General features: G+C 36.9%; 1 protein-coding gene across 8 annotated transcripts in view; it reads left to right on the top strand.

Annotated features, from left to right (window-relative positions):
* Positions 1-16,834, top strand: part of Fam135a (family with sequence similarity 135 member A) — a 77,216-nt gene that overhangs the window by 34,649 nt on the left and 25,733 nt on the right. For 4 of the 8 annotated variants that reach the window (XM_051152966.1, XM_051152965.1, XM_051152968.1 and 1 more), the window contains 8 exons: positions 2,918-3,057; positions 3,149-3,219; positions 3,997-4,170; positions 5,493-5,619; positions 6,336-6,489; positions 10,648-10,725; positions 13,760-13,809; positions 15,942-16,097. In XM_051152966.1, coding sequence (XP_051008923.1) covers positions 2,918-3,057; positions 3,149-3,219; positions 3,997-4,170; positions 5,493-5,619; positions 6,336-6,489; positions 10,648-10,725; positions 13,760-13,809; positions 15,942-16,097 — 950 coding nt within the window. Of the gene's footprint in view, positions 1-2,917; positions 3,058-3,148; positions 3,220-3,996; positions 4,171-5,492; positions 5,620-6,335; positions 6,490-10,647; positions 10,726-13,759; positions 13,810-15,941; positions 16,098-16,834 lie in introns of those variants that run through there. The other 4 variants (XM_051152969.1, XM_051152967.1, XM_051152970.1 and 1 more) reach the window with 3 other exon arrangements.

The raw sequence follows: 16,834 nt of genomic DNA, 5'->3' as shown, positions 1-16,834 counted from the left end.
CCACCAAGTTTAATGCACTTTTCAACCCCTGAAACTCATCATGGTAGGAGAGAAACAACTCCCTCAGGGTGTCCTCAGACAAATGCACATGCACCATAGCTCATGTACACACACGCACACGTGAAGATGAACAGACATATGAAATAAGTAATTAAAGAAATTTTAGGAGTTTTTTGCGATACATTTGCCTACACAATGCAGGTGTTGTGAAAACCACTCTTAATTCACAGGCAAAGTGGGAAAGGAAAAGAATCTTATCATTGGACACATAGATTTGGGCAAATCCACCACAACCAGCCATCTGATCTACAAATGTGGTATAATCACAAAGGAACCGTGACAGGTTTGAAAAGGAAGTTGCCGAGATGGAAAAGGCTCCTTCAAGTATGCCTGGCTCTTGGACAAACTAAAAGCTGCTCAGGTGATTATCGAGAAGCATCCAGGCCAAATTTGTGCCAGCTATGCTCAATACTGCATGGTCACACAGCTCACAGAGTATGCAAACTTGCTGAGCTTAAAGGAAAGATCGACTGTTGTTCCAGTAAGAAGCTAAAAGATGGCCCTAAATTCATGAGTGGTGATGTAGTCATTGTTGATATGGTCTCTGGCAAGCTCATGTGTGTTGAGAGCTTCTCTGTCTAACTGGGTCATTTTGCTGTTCATGACATGAGACAGACAGTTGCTCTGGACAAGAAGGCTTCTGTCTGGGTGTGGTGGCACACGCCTTTAATCCCAGCACTTGGGAGGCAGAGGCAGGTGGATCCCTGTGAGTTCGAGGCCAGCCTGGTCTACAAAGGGAGTCCAGGCCAGCCAAGACTAACACAGAGAGACCATGTCTCGAAAAAAAAAAAAAAAAAGAAGGCTTCTGGAGCTGGCAAAGTCAAAAGTCTGCCCAGAAACTTATCAGTCTTATCCATAACACTGGCCACCCCAGTCTTAGTCAGTGGTAGAAGAGTGGTCTCAGAACTGTTTGTCTCAATTGACCATTTAAGTTTAATAATATAAGACTGGCTAGTTATAGCAATGCATCTTAAAATCCTCTGAAGGAAAGGAGAATGTTTTGTGGGGTGTGTGTGTGTGTGTGTGTGTGTGTGTGTGTGTCAGTTTTAAGGTATTAGTTTTCAAAACCAGTATATTTTAATATAAACCACTTGACCAAAAATCTGTCACAGAATTTTGAGACCCATTAAAATAATTTTAATGAGAAGATAAGTATTTAGGGTTGAATATGTAAAGTCCTCTATGTAAGCTTCCATTGTTTTGTCCCTAAACACCAGAATGAAGCTGCTATGAACATGGTTGAGCAAATTTTCTTGTTGTGTGCTGGAGCATCTTCTGGGTATATTCCAAGGAGTGGAATAGCTGGGTCTTGAGGAAGCCCTATTCCCATTTTTCTGAGATAGCACCAGATAGATTTCCAAAGTGGCTGTACTAGTTTGCATTCCCACCAGCAATGAAGGAGTGTTCCTCTCTCCCCACATCCTCGCCAGCATGTGGTGTCGCTTGAATTTTTGATCTTAGCCATTCTGATGGGTGTAAGATGGAATCTCAGAGTTGTTTTGATTTGCATTTCCCTGATGACTAAGGAGGTTGAGCATTTCTTTAAGTGTTTCTCAGCCATTTGATACTCCTCTGTTGAGAATTCTCTGTTTAGTTCCAAGCCCCATTTCTCAATTGGGTTATTCGGTTTGGTGGTGTTTAATTTCTTGAGTTCTTTATATATTTTGGATATTAAATGGATTGAGCTAGAAATGATCATAATGAGTGAGTTAACCCAGAAGCAGAAAGAATCAAATGGTATATACTCACTTATATCTGCATACTAGCCCAAGGGGCATGTCCCACGAAAGCCTTCACTTACCAGGAAACTGGGACAGAGGGGAAGGCATCCTATTGGGACTCTAAATGAGAGACGCATGGGAGAACAGCAAAATAAAAGGATCCAGAGGGTCCTAGAAATCTACAAGTAGAACAATATGATAGGCAGATTTGGGCCCAGGGGTCCCGCTCAAACTAAGGCACCAGCCAAGGACAATACAGGAGGTAAACTTTAAACCCCTTCCCAGATCTAGCCAATGGTCAGAATATTCTCCACAGTTGAGTGGAGAGTGTGATACGACTTTCTCACATACTCTGGTGCCTCACAATTGACCATGTCCCCTGGAGGGGGAGACCTGGTGGCACTCAGAGGAAGGACAGCAAGTAGCCAAGAAGAGACTTGATACCCTATGAGAATATATAGGGGGACGTAATCCCCCTCAGGAACAGTCATAGGGGAGGGGAATTACCATCACGCACATACTCACCCTATGTAGATAAGAATTTGCAATATTCCAAGCCAAGGAAGCTCACCCAAAGTTCTGTGTCCAGAGTTGTATTGATGTGTTAATTAAGTAGGCATGATTCATTGAATTATCCCCAACATAATTTCAAATTCCCAGCCCTTCCCCTGCCTAGATAGTAACCTTATTTCCTGTGGTGAAAGACAGTGCTCTAGTCCCATGGTTGGCCTTCATAGTGTAGCAGCCTGCCCTGGCTCCTCCTCAGCATAAGAGATCTAGGGAAACAGATGGGGAGGTTTTTGTCCCAGTAACAAAGCAAAGAGCCAGCTACATATCTTTGTACTTCAGAGATGGAAATCTAAGTTGCCCCTTTCTGTGTTAAACAGATCAGAGTTCCTCATTTGCCTTTCAAGTAAAGTTTATACAGGAATTTTCATAATGATTATGGTGCACTTACTTAATCCATTTTTGTCAGAAATTAGTAAGCTTTCAGAATTTTTTAACTTCTATATTAAATGGTACTGACAGCATGGTGGTGTCCAGTTATAGTATTTTAAAGTAACATTCAGTTACTTGTTTACTTGTACTGTTTGTCTCTTACCACTCGGTGTTATAATATATCTCATCTGTTTTAGGTATGACATTAGCCTTTCCAGCTTCAGTTCATGATGCTCTGGTTTGCAGTAAAACTTTTCAGATCCTATATAAAAATGAGGAAGTTGTTTTAAATGATGTCATGATCTTCAAAGTTAAAATGTTGTTGGATGAAAAAAAGGTAAACATCTCTTCATATCTACTTACCATGATACTTCAGTGCACATTTGTAGCATTTATAAATGTTAGGCATCTTATAAATTTTTCTTTAGATTGAAGAAACCCTTGAAGAAATAAATTTTTTGTTGTCCTTGGATCTGCATTTCACAGATGGAGACTATTCGTAAGTAGGCTGGCTGCTAAGACAATTAAACATCTTTAGATACTCACTGCTTTATTTGTGTGTACCCCAATTTCCCTTTAGAACCTCTTTCCCATTCTTGTCTGTTCTAAAGTACTTCTATTTTTTTCTGAGAAAGTCTGTTGAGAAGGTTAGGACTATTCTTCCATGCCCATGGTCCAGGTAGAGAAATCAGACAAGGTGAAAAATTGTGAAATACTTCCCTAGGCTCTAAAAATTGTGTGGTTGCTATAGTAACACTACCATGAAGTACTTAACTGACTTCTCTTCCATTAGTCATTGGCACATTTTTCATGGCGTGAGATACAGCTTCTTGAGGTGAGACTTTGTTGATACTTGGAGTGATCAAGACCAATGACACTTAACAGGCGTTTCTAGTTTATTAATTGCTTTGATATGTGTTACCCTGAACTTGCCACATACTTGAACATAGTCATGTATTGTGAGGCACATTGTGCTGTAGTAGGATTTGACCCTGTAAGAAACAGTCTTCTTCCTTGAGTAAAATTTAAGATGAATATTAATTATTGGGCTATATCGAAAATAACTTATTTTTATAGGTATGTTAGTCATATACTGTTAGGAAGCTGTGAGTAGAATAGCTGTTTTCATACTGCTACCTCACCAGTTGATGCTTGCAAAATCACTCTCTTTGTAAGCTTAAATAATTAAGCCTTTAAAGAATAGCTTTAACTGACTATAAATATTAGCCTTTACTAAATATCCCATAATTACATGAATATTTGTTGCTTTTTGTAGGGCAGATGATCTGAACACCTTACAGCTAATAAGCAGTCGGACACTGAAGCTGCACTATAGCCTCTCTAGAGGACTTCATCATCATGTGAATGCTATGTTTGATTACTTCCACCTTTCTGTTGTATCCGTCACAGTCCATGCATCACTGGTTGCACTGCACCAGCCACTAATAAGGTAAATTTAACTAAGATTCTACTAATCATTAGTATAATACCTTTCTGCTTTATGCTGAAAATATTCTGACAAAGGTAACTGAAATAGTAAAAAGCATTTTAAATAAATACTAATATATTTTCATTTTATGCTAACATAATAAAATGATATAACTCAAGAGCATCGGGCCATTATTAGTAGTAATGTTTTTATTACAGAAGTATGAGGTAAGAGGAGTGATTTTTATTATTCGGTTACTTGATTAAATAAAAGAATGCAATACAGAAATAATCTGTAACATTATTTAGTCTCTATTTGGTTTAATTTATAATTTAGTTTACGTGGGCATGCATGTGTATAATGTTGTACTGTTGTTAACTTATTCCAGTATAAGAGGATATAAATGTATTCTTTATTTCTTTGTCTTTCCTATATCCTCTATATCTACTTTTTAACTCTGTCATACAAAAGTTACTGTTTTCTAAGGTTTTAAATAACTTGATGAATTTTCACTAACATGTTTGTTATGTCATAATACCTTTTTAATTTGAAATTGTATAATATTGGGGTTCAGAGATGGCTCAGGGGTCAAGAGCACATAATACCCTTCCAGAGGACCGAAGGTTTACTCTCAGAACCTTCATCAGGTGACTCATAACAACCTGTAACTCAGCTCCAGGGAGACTTTACACCTCTGGGAATGCCTGCAGTCATATGCACATGCCTCCTCCTACACATGAGTAAATAACAATATATCATCAGTATAAGATATAATCATTTTTTATGGTTCATAAAATAAAAATCCTTGGTAATGTAGGCAGTAGATGGAACTCTCAAATCAATAACTTTATCTAAACATACCCTATTGATTAGATTTCTGAACTGTTTACACTTTCTAACACAAATCTGATTGTAACAGTTGTTATGGATGATAGGTTAAGGGAAATAGGTATGTATACACATACACGCACGCGCGCTCATGCACACACACGTATATGTATATGTGACTTACCAGCTAAGTAGGTAAGTTGTTGAATTGCCCTTAGGATTTGCGAGCACTTGCCTGGTATACCCAGTCCTTGTCTGGCATGTGTAAGGTCCTTTGCTCGATCCCTGGTTTCTCAAAAAGAGTGAAGCAATTTCAAGTATCTAGCTTTAGATTCTTTAGTGTTCATTGTACTTTTTTTTATATAAGTTCAAATTATTAAAAGACAATTTAAGAATACTATATAACTTAAAATGTTGGACAAACTTTGCTTTTCATTTTGTAATATTTTCTTTTTTAAATATCCTACATGAAAGTAGCCTGTTAAGACAGTAATGATGTACTACCTGTTCCCCAGCTTTCCTCGCCCTGTGAAGACCACTTGGTTAAATAGAAATGCGCCAGCACAAAGCAAAGATTCAGCGATTCCTACTCTGGAAAGTGTAGTCTTTGGTATTAACTACACAAAACAGTTATCACCAGATGTAAGCATTGAATATGTGTGTAACGTGTTTTTTCATATTTTGTTTTTCCCTTATTTTAAAAAACATCTTTTAAATATTTTATGTTAGTTAATGTAATTTCTTTGATGAATTGAGTTCAATAACTTAAAGATCTAGTTAAATAAGATTATAACCAACTGGTTAGTCAATTATGAAAATTAGCTTCTTACTTCAAAATGTTACCAGATTTAGTGAATAGAGATCTTTGAGGGACAGTGACCTTTGCAAACCTGTTGTCAGCCATTGTTCCTCTAGCAAAACTGATTGGGAAGCAAACGAAGCCTTTTAAGGAGAATGGCGGACTTGAAAGTACTCGTGGGGTAGCATGATTACTAGGAAAGGAGAGATACCGCTAAAGACTGAAAGCAGTGTTTCCAAAACAGCTGTAATAAGAACCTCATCTTAACAAAGTCATAACTTCACCAGTATGTTTATAGAAACCCAGATGACTGAAATTGCTATGGTCACGTTTTATATATTTCAATCATTCCATGAGCAGCAAGATATGGATGAATTTCTTGTTTCGTAGTCTGAAGCCTTATCAGTTGGGCTAACTAGTCACAGATGAATCTCATACGTGTTTTATAACTAAATGGCAATGGATTGGTTGTTGGTTTTTTTCTTAGTTTTTCAAAGTTTCAATTGTAATGCATTTTGATTTTTTCTTCATTTTGTATTCCCAATCTGTTCCTCCGCAGGGTTGTAGCTTCCTCATTGCAGAGTCCTTCCTGCACCATGCCTATCGTTTTCATTATACGCTCTGTGCCACTCTGCTGCTAGCCTTCAAGGGATTGCACAGCTACTTCATTACGGTAACAGAAGAGATTCCCTCTTGTCAGAAACTAGAAATGGGTATGTTACAAGCGGCCAGACCCCTCCTAGTCCTTCTCCTCACGCTCTGGCTGGTCACCAGCCTTGCTGCAGCTTCCCTGTACATGTGCTTCACTCTCTCTCTCGAGTCTGACTTTTTCTGCCCTTGATGAGCACGCTTTGAAATTTAAAATGTTTTCTAGGAATGTGGAGAAATAACTTCTTTGTGCTAAGATTGAAGTGAGTCTTTAAATTGATTTTTAAAATAACAAGTCATATGTCAGTATTCCATTCCTCTTAAAGTTTAATTTAAAAGTGTACTAGAAAGCAAATATAATTATCTACAGAGTCTGAGGAAGGTAAGTAAAATCCACACTTTAATAGCCTAGGCAGACATAGATGGTTAGACCAGTTTTGTATATATTTGGCTGTAAGTTATCACAGGGTTCTTTTTCTTTCAAATTACTTTAAGAAATAATAACATTTTAACATTTCAAAAATTACTTAAATCAATCTTCAATTTTTCTTCGATGTTTTATGGTCAGTTTATCTTCTATTTATGTTTCTTGTTTTGTTTTAAGGCAGGGTTTCTCTGTGTAGCTCTGGTTGTTCTGGTCTTCACTCTGCAGTCCAGGGTGCCGTCAGACTCACAGAGAACCACCTGCCTCTGCCAAGTGCTCGGATTAAAAGTGTGTGCCACCACCACCCAGCTTCATGGCCAGTTTACGAACTTCATTTTTCAAATATTAGCTCATAAAAAGCTCATTTGATTTTCTTGACAGATTGAGTTGTTTTTATCATTATTTCAGTAAGTTAGGAATTTTTGAAATTTTCCTTAGCCACTGTTCTTGGTATATTTCTTTGTACCTGTTAACCATACCAGTACATTCTCTAAAATGGTGCCTGTTGCCTTAAATATTTTTTGGATTTGAGACTAGGTAAAGGTTTTGTTTGTTTTGTCCTGTTTTAATTGTGTGTTTGAGGTTATAAAACATTGCAAGAGGGGCTGGAGAGATGGCTCAGTGATTAAGAGCACTGGCTATTCTTTCTAAGGATCCAGGTTCAATTCCTACCATCCACCTTATGGTTTACAACTGTCTAAAACTCAAGTCCCTAGAGATCCATCAAATTTTTATGGCCTACTCAGGTACTGCATACATGTGTGAATACATACATACAGACAAAAAATGAAAAAAATATTTAAAAAGCAGGAGAAGAGAAAATTTCAAAAACATTTCAAGAAATTATAAGGCTTTGTAACCTCACTTCAGTTTGGTTATAAGAACTTGCTAGTCTGGGTGCCACTTGATAGCTGGCTGTAGTGCAATGGATTTGGTGAATGGCATTCTTAAAGTCAGTTCAGTTCACTCTTCTTTCACTAGGCAACACACAGCTGTCACTAAGTGAACTGTTGATTTATTTCTATAACCTCAAGGGATAACAAACACAAGAGGAAAATATGCTTTTTTGTTTGTTTAGTTGGGTTGGAAGGTATACTGACCACATATTCTTCCTCAAAACAAAAATGGTAGTATGGAAAGGGAAGCTTCTGGTCATTGTTCTCTGAAATGTCCTTTTGTTCTTGCTATTTCAAGTATTTAGATTGCCTGTTTCTTGTAGGAAAATTGTATACGAAGCTGCTGCCTCAGATGGCAATCAGTTCTGAGTCAGGCGTGGTGGTGCACGCCTTTAATCCCAGCATTTGGGAGGCAGAGGCAGGCAATGCTGTGAGTTCGAGGCCAGCCTGGTCTACAAAGTGAGTCCAGGACAGCCAAGGCTACACAGAGAGACCCTGTCTCAGAGAGAGAGAGAGAGAGAGAGACAGAGAGAGAGAGAGAGAGAGAGAGACAGACAGACAGACAGAGAGAGAGACAGAGAGAGAGTTCTGTTGGATGAAACCACCTTTTATACTCACGTAGCTCATCTTGTATCTCTGATAAAAGCAAAGTTATGCCCTAACCTAAATATGATAACTTGATACGCAACATATTTTTGAGAGGAAATTATAAATTTGGTTATGATTAATGACTAGATCACAAAATTCTGAGATCATGGTATTGGTGAAGGGCACTGTGTGCCAGAAGGGAGGATTTGTGAAAAGCAGTGACCAAAAATGTCAAGGTAGGCTAGGTGTGTAACTCAGAACTCAGTGCTTGCCTGGCATGCATGAGGCCCTTGGTTGTGTCCTGGTACTAGCATAAAGCTGAAAACTAAATTTTGTATGATGATGGCATTTTCACGCAAATAATTAATAGAATCTATTTGAAATGCTCTATTAGAAATCAGAGAGGCTTTTTAAAAATGTTTCGGCGTGTGTGCCTAGGAGCGTACATTTGAAGGTATGCCTTTTATTTTGTGGCTGTAAATACCAGCTGGTTTATGTTCTCCAGATAAGGAGAGTGAAAGAAATCAGCGTGACGCCTGACAGGTCAGAAGCTAAGGGTAACAGTCCTCAAAAGGCAGGGCTTTAACCCTGCACCAGCAGTGACACTTAGGGTAACTTAATTGCACTTTGAAGGAGCTGCTGTGTCAGGCACAGTGCTAGGTGCAGATGAAAGGACAGGTCTTTCCCCGACTCTGTTTCCCCTCTCTCCTTCCAGCAGCAGTGTAACAAGCCAGCTTTTTGCTGGGGTGTACAGGAGAGAGCCACAGAGCAAGTCTCAGTGTCTTTTGACTTTGGTAGATGACAGGGCCTGTGCGGATCAGAGTGAAGATGTCCATCATCATACAATACTCAAGTAAACGTAACGTACAGTATTTACAAAGGAAAATACACAAGAGCCACATTTTAAGTGAGGAAAAAGTATTTCTCAAAAAAATAAGAGAATGTTGGCAAAGTGTCTAACTGGTAACCGAACAAAAACATTTTTTTTTTGTCATATATCTTAGACAGTGCTAGCACTAGTTTTATTTTCTTAGTCTAACTTCAGCTTAGTAATTTATTTAGCTATAATATTCTCAATTTTTTTCTTCTCTTATATAGCTTTGGGCTTATAGTGATATTTTATAAAATTTTACATTAAAAAGCCTTTATTTAAATTTGAGAGTTAGTTAATACATGAGTGGGAGCAAACCTCCAAATTACTTACTTCAAAATATTAGAAAACAAACTTTTAAAGTAAGCCTACACTTCAGGTTTAGAAGTAAAAATATTAGAGAATAAGATTATTAGCATATTACTTATACTTACTGAGAATATATTTATTGAATGAATTAATTGGTAAAATAGCATAATACAGCTTATATTGTATAACTTGAAAAGTGTAGCCAGTCAATACAGCTTATAATAGTTTCCTAGGGATTTTTCTTTCAGTTAAGACTCATCTTCAGTAAACATTTATTCGTAATTCCATGTGTCCTTAAACTTTACTATTTATATTTTCTTCCTCTTTATTGTAGATTAGTTTACTCTTGAGTACAACCTCTAGAGAATATCTAAAAATACTGTGAACTTCTTAAAATAAAAATGTTTATTTTACAGTCTGAACTTATCAACAATATTTTTGTTCTAGTAAAATTAAATTGTGGATGCTAATATACTATTTATTAAACATCATTATGATCACTAGCATTAATAAGGGGATATAAAGTAGCTCCTGATTAGAGAATATATTTTTATCATTTAATATTTTTTAATGTTTCAAATAATCATAAAGTTAAAATTCTTAGCACCATGCATTGAGAAACTAATGTAGACTCTTCCCTCTTTAAAAATAATACTTTGGATTTCTTTCTGCTCTTTTGCTCTCTTTTTGTCTCCTAGATAAATGATGTACATTGTGTTTTGAGGATAAATAGTGGTTATTCCAAGAGCTCCACTATAAAGAAGCTCATAAAACGAGAGTCAGGACTTTTGAAGTCTAGGTTTTGGCAAATTACTACTCTGTCTGAGCCTAACATGTGCACTTGGACAAGGGAGGGGTTGAGCCAGCCAATGTCTGAGACTCTTGCCAGCACCCAAATTCTGAATCTATGAAACTACAACATCAGTAATAATGGAATAAGAAATACTGATCAGCATAATTTCAATACTAAAAAGAAAATAATTTAAACTTGAATGTACATCATTTGTAATTCTAATAAGCTAATTAACCAATTGCCCTCTCAATACTAAGTATTATTAACAAGTTGAAAAATTCAAGTAAGTTTTGTTGTAAAAGGAGTGTAGTAACTAGTGCTGTGTGCAACCCTTATGACTAGCCAAGGCCAGCATGCAGGTCCTCTATGAGCGCCTCCTCAGAAGAACACAACCAAGAACCCAGAGCGACACACATCTAGGTATGTTTACAAATAGGTTAAGTAAATAATCCCTTTTTATTAAACTTTGTAGACAACATAGTATATTCCCTGCACTTTTATTTAAGAGCTAATATATATAGTCAGTTTGGTTTGCAGATTAATTTGAGTTAATTTAATTGATTGGTAATGTTGAAGTTTTTCTTTAGTGATAGTGTAAAGATCTTTTTGGCTTTTCACATATTAACAACATTTTTTCAAAACCACCTGTATCACCAAAATGTGCTGATTGAATAATAATTGCCATTAATGTCCTTAAAGTAATTTCATCTTTGGATGGGCCTAATCCTTAAAAATGTGGTTTAAAAAGTGAAGCTGGTTTTGCGCATCGGAGGGATAAAGAAACCCTCAGGATTATTTTCATGGTTTTAGCCAATTTGCATATGTTTTTCATCATCCTGGACTTTTAAAAATGATATTAAATATCTACTGTCTAAATGTTGTTTATATTAAGAGATCCAATTATCTCTTTTGTTTGTACCTTTCCATGGTATTTATATGAAATTCTTGATGGGATCACAGAAATCTGACTGTCTCTACTTCCCAAGTGCTGAAATTAAGTGTGAACCAGAAGCCTCAGGTGGCTTAGTGGGTAAAAGTATCAGACCTTAAGTCTGGTGGTCTGGAGTTCAACCTCGAGTGTAACTACCTGCCAGGCGTAATGGTGCATGCCTGTAATCGCAGCACTCAGAGAGGCAGAGACAGGTAGATCTCTGTGAATTCAAGGCCAGCCTGGTCTGTCTACAAAGTGAGTCCGGGATAGCCAAGGCTACACACAAACCCTGTCTCAAAATTTAAAAAAAAAAGTGTGACCCACCATACCCAGCCTTCATATTATATTTTAGACTTTTATGCTAGTTTACTAACTTTCTGTAAATTTATTGGAAGTTCTCACTTTGTATGTAAATAATGGTTGTGGTTTTTTTAAATTATGAGTAGCTGTTGTAATTTTTAAATAAGATAAAATTGTATTTTTGGTTTGTCAGATGAATGAACAAAATCAAATAAAAGTATTTTCAAATGAATACTGACTGAGAAAGATTTAAGTTGCTTAATTTTCACTAAAAATGCTTTTAAAATAATTTGTTTTTCGCCGGGCGGTGGTGGCACACGCCTTTAATCCCAGCACTCGGGAGGTAGAGGCAGGCAGATTGCTGTGAGTTCGAGGCCAGCCTGGTCTACAAAGTTAGTCCAGGACAGCCAAGGCTATGCAGAGAAGCCCTGTCTCAGAAAAAAAAAAATTGTTTTTCATGATGGAAAAAAGCAAGGTTAAAATTTTATTGATAGTGTTATATTCTCATATATATAAATTAGAGAATTTATAGCATGAAACAATTGCCATTTGTGGCATACTTTAGTATTCTTTATAGTGATTAAAATATACTTCCAGTTTAATTAGTGTACTGCAAGCCTGCTACTTCTGAACATTCTAGTTTTATAAAATGCTCCTTGATATAATTAAGGCTTGCCTTCAAAGGGAGGGTAGATGGATTTTGATTTGTTGGGGAAAATGATTTAAAACTAAAGCATAAATGGAGTGGTGGTGGCACACACTTTTAATTTCAGCACTCAGAAGGCAAAGGCAGGCTGATTTCTGAGTTTGAGGCCAGCCTAGTCTACAAAGCAGGTTCCAAGACAACCAGGGCTACACAGAGAAGTCCTGTCTCAAAACAGACAAACAAAGAAACAAAAAAGAAGCAAAACAAAAACCCTAACACATACAAAAGTCAGTTGCAAATAACATTTCAGTGAATAGATGGACAAATCTAAAAAATATCTGTAACCTGCATAGACCTCTTCACCTTGTAGCCCAAGTTCTGATATGCATATGTATATTTAAAAATATGGAAGGATATATTCTAGACTTTAACTTGTAGGAGGAACAGATGTTCTCAAGATAATTTGAATAAAATAATGGCTTTAAGTTTACATTTCTATTAGTTGCTATATTGTAATATAGCATTTGAAAAGAAGAATATAATAAATTGATATTTAAAGTGTGATAAATTTGAAGTGATTTTGAAACCATTGTTGTTACACTTAGTTGAAATTTGCTTTTACTTGGTGTGGAGATGTGTGGGGCTGAGGTGCTGACCCAGTCAGTGGTTAAAGCACTGCTGCTCAAGTGTGAGGACCTGAGTTAGGGTTCCAGGGGAAGGAGTAAGATCAGCTGCAGCAGCCTGTACCTGCAACCCCAGCAGCAGGGCGCAGAGACTGAAGAATCCTAGGGCTTGCCATTAGCTCGTTAAAACTGAGCTCTGATTCAGGGAGAGACTGTTTGAAAGAATAATGTGGCACGCAAAATCAGGAAGACATGCAGCATTGACCGCCAGCTTACAAAGAGGGTTTTCATTGAAGTAGCTCACTAGCTATAATAGGTCTCTGGACTCTTAGGTATGCACATTAGAAAGGGTATCACATTTTTTTAAGGTTTATTTTCTGAAATGAGATGTTATAGCCTAAATCTAATTTTAATGATAAGCAATGTGAAAGTAGATGCGGAATATGAAATTTATGCAGGGTTTGCTGCTGAGTTTTAAACTTAACATTAGAAACCACTGATGTTTCTAATTGAAATTATTTGTGAAATCAGTGAGCTAATGAGGCAGTTGCAGCAATGTCATAGGATGGATCTTTGCTTGTGTGTTAGGATGATTTTTGAAGAGTACCATTTTAGTGATGTTTTCCTGTTACAATTTAAAAGTATTGAAAGTTTACATATGAGACCTTAATATAATTCTCTCCCTTTAAAAGTAACTAATCCATATGTCGTTAGTTTCTGTGTTTCTCTCCTGATATTGCCATTTTAATTACAAATTTCTTAATAGATGCTTAGAGCAGACCTAATAAGTCCTAATTATATGACCAAACCTACCTTACTTTTAACACTATCTAGTATTTTATTAAGTCAGGAATTAATTTTTATTGCAGAAGTTTTGTCCTTCATACAGTATCAGAGATAGTTTTCAGGGCTAACACTGGAATCTGTCCTCTAATTAGTCTTTACCCTTTTCAGAGGAAATGGATGTAGAAGCTCGTCTTACTGAACTGTGTGATGAAGTTAAGGTACTTAAACTTTTATTTTAATTCTGTCTTTGAGTGATTTCTATTTTTTAAAATATTTTATTAATTTATCCATATTACATCTCAATTGTTATCCTCTCCCTTGTATCCTCCCATTCCTCCCTCCCTCCTGCTTTCCTCCTACTCCCCTCCCCTCTGACTGTAACTGAGGGGGACCTCCTCCCCTTGTATATGTTCATAGGGTAGTGATTTCTATTTTCTATTCTGAATATTTTGTCTAAGAAAATTCAGTTACTTTTTTTTAATGCAAAGATAAATTGGGTAATCATGGCAGAACCACAGATTAGATGGTCAAAAGCATCTAGCCTCAACAAAAAGCTAACTTTTCCTTTGAAGAAATTTATTTTATAGTGCATAAAGAACTGACCAGAAGGATGAGGGAGGGCTTGTGGGACTGGGAGGAGACGAGGGAAGGGGCTGCAATTGAGATATAAAGTGAATAAATTAAAAATAAAATTTTTAAAAAGAACTGATCTAATATATAGGCTTTCTTATGTGATTTTATCTAAAGGATATCTAGACAGGTTTTAAAAAAATACTTGTATAGTTTTGTAACAGAATATTTTTTTCACCTGTTGCCTTTTTTGGTTAGTACTCAAAGAAATAGGTTTAATTTGGCAATTTTATACACTTCTCGATACTCTTTGTTGTCATTTGCCCCTCCTCCCACCCTGCCCTATGTGTACTGGCAGTCCTTTAAAATGACCCTTTTCATTACAACAGATCAATTTGTACCTCACGCTGCTTTTCTAGTACATTCTTACAACTAAGTTGTATACATTTTTCTTTTCTGGTCAGAAACTAAGTGCCTTGTCTATATTAAGTTCACTCTACAGTCACTCTTCCTATGTTAATGGGAGAAATGAGAACCACAAATCAAATGAAAGTATATGTTGGTTTGGAGTGTATGTCTATGGGTACATTTCAGTGAAAACTAGATTTTTTTTTTTAGAAAGGTCTCTAATAAATATGCAAAATATACAAAGATGTCATTTTCTATGTGATCACAGGGCTTCCATATAATTCAAATGATCATTTTCTTTAAAAAGTCATCAGTGTAGAGCTGAAGAGATGATGAGCAGCTAAGAACTCTGGCTGTTCTTCCAGAGGACTGGAAGGTCTGTTCCCAGCACTCACATAGCAGTTTATATCCATCTGTAACTCCAGTCCCCACGGGGTCCAAACCACTTCTCTATAAAACACAGGGTTTAGGTTATTTTAAAAAGTACATAGCAATTGTTCTTAAGTAGTTATTCAAAGGGTAATATTCATTTAAAAATATTTACAAGAAATGTGCTGTAAATATGAAAAAAATCAACTCTTTCATTCAGAAATTGAGGGAGTTGTTTTGGTTTGAGTCTTCTAGTATTTAAATATCTTAATTCCCATTCTTTTCTTTTGGCTTACTTTTATTCATGTGATATCTGCCCTTTTTATATTTCCTCCATTTCACTCAAGGAAAGCCTCCATCTTCCTTATCCCCAACTCGCCAAACCCACCATCCTCTCTCAACATCAAGCACTAATAAGACTTGTCGCTGAGCCTGGTGTTGGTGGCACATACCTTTAATCCCGGCACTTGTGAGGCAGAGGTAGGCAGATGGATATGAGTTTGAGGCCAGCCTGGTCTACAGAGTGAGTTCCAGGACAGCCAGAGCTATTACACAGAGAAACTCTGTCACTAAAAACAAAAACAAAGCAAAACAAAACAAAACAAAACAAAAAAACATGTTGCTAGACCTCTTTTAAAATTCCAGCTCTTTGTAATCTGGCATATGAGGTTTTTATTGTGCTGTGACAACTTTCTCTTCTTTAGTCAGTGGAGGTAGCTCTCCTGCTGAGCGAGTTAGCAGAGTTAGCCACAGCAGAGTCGGCTCCTGCTAGTTCTCCTCCACACTCCACTCACCATCCATTCCAGCTGATCAGCCTCCATTTCCATGGTGAAAATCCTTGTGTTTTCTTTTTAGGATTTTATTGTTTTACTTTTATGTATATGATATTAAGATAACACGGGTCCTTGCTTCCCTTCATGCTGATGTTCTCAGTAGTGTGGCTGTGAGGCATGACGCACGAATTCTCAGGAAGCAGTGAAGCTGTTTGTCCTTGTCATTTTAGAAAGTAGAAAACCCTGATGAACTGGCAGAACTGATTAACATGAACCTTGCACAGCTTTGCTCACTTCTCATGGCTCTGTGGGGACAGTTTCTGGAAGTTATAACGCTGCATGAAGAACTCAGGGTACTGCTGGCACAGGAACACCACACCTTGAGGGTAAGTTACAAACTGCAGTACGTTTGGTGAGGAGTATGTGTCTGTAGGAATTCTTAGGACTAAGGATATTCTTACTTAATGTGTATAACTCGGGAGAGAGACGTCATCGTGCTAAAGCTGGTAGAAGATAGTTCAGCAAACATTACGTTTCAGGCACAACCTTCGCTTGTAAGAAAGTCATCTAAAAGTAAATAAAACACAAATATATGTGATATGAGATAGCTCCTTGAGTTCAAAAGCAGGAATTGAAAGTCAGAAACTCAGTAGGCATCTCTGAAATTTTTTCATTCAGTTTCCTTCCCTAGCCTTTTATAGGAATATGTATGTAGGAATTTTGCAGGGTGGAAAAAATATATATATATTTGATATTCAGATAGTTTTATTATCTAGTGTATACTTGTTACTGAATTCTGTGCAAATTAGATCATGTACTGTATGTAAATCCTCTTATATGCTACTTTTTTTTCCAGGGGAGGGGGTTTCGATATAGGATTTCTCTCTGTGGCCCTGGCAGTCCTAAAACTCCCTCTGTACACCAGGCTAGCCTTGAACTCACAGTGATCCTCCTGCTTGTGCCTCTTGAGTGCTGGGATTAAAGGCACGCACCACCAGCCAATATGCTACTTTTTAAAAAATAGCTACCAGTTCTTGATTTTCTCTTATGAATTGTACCGTTTGAGTATATACACAAATTATTTGTTCTGTTGACAGATATTTAGCTTCCTCCTAAGTCTATA

This window comes from Acomys russatus, chromosome 11 (genome assembly GCF_903995435.1).
Source record: "Acomys russatus chromosome 11, mAcoRus1.1, whole genome shotgun sequence".
NCBI lineage: Eukaryota > Metazoa > Chordata > Mammalia > Rodentia > Muridae > Acomys > Acomys russatus.
This window is presented reverse-complemented; position numbering and strand designations above follow the sequence as displayed.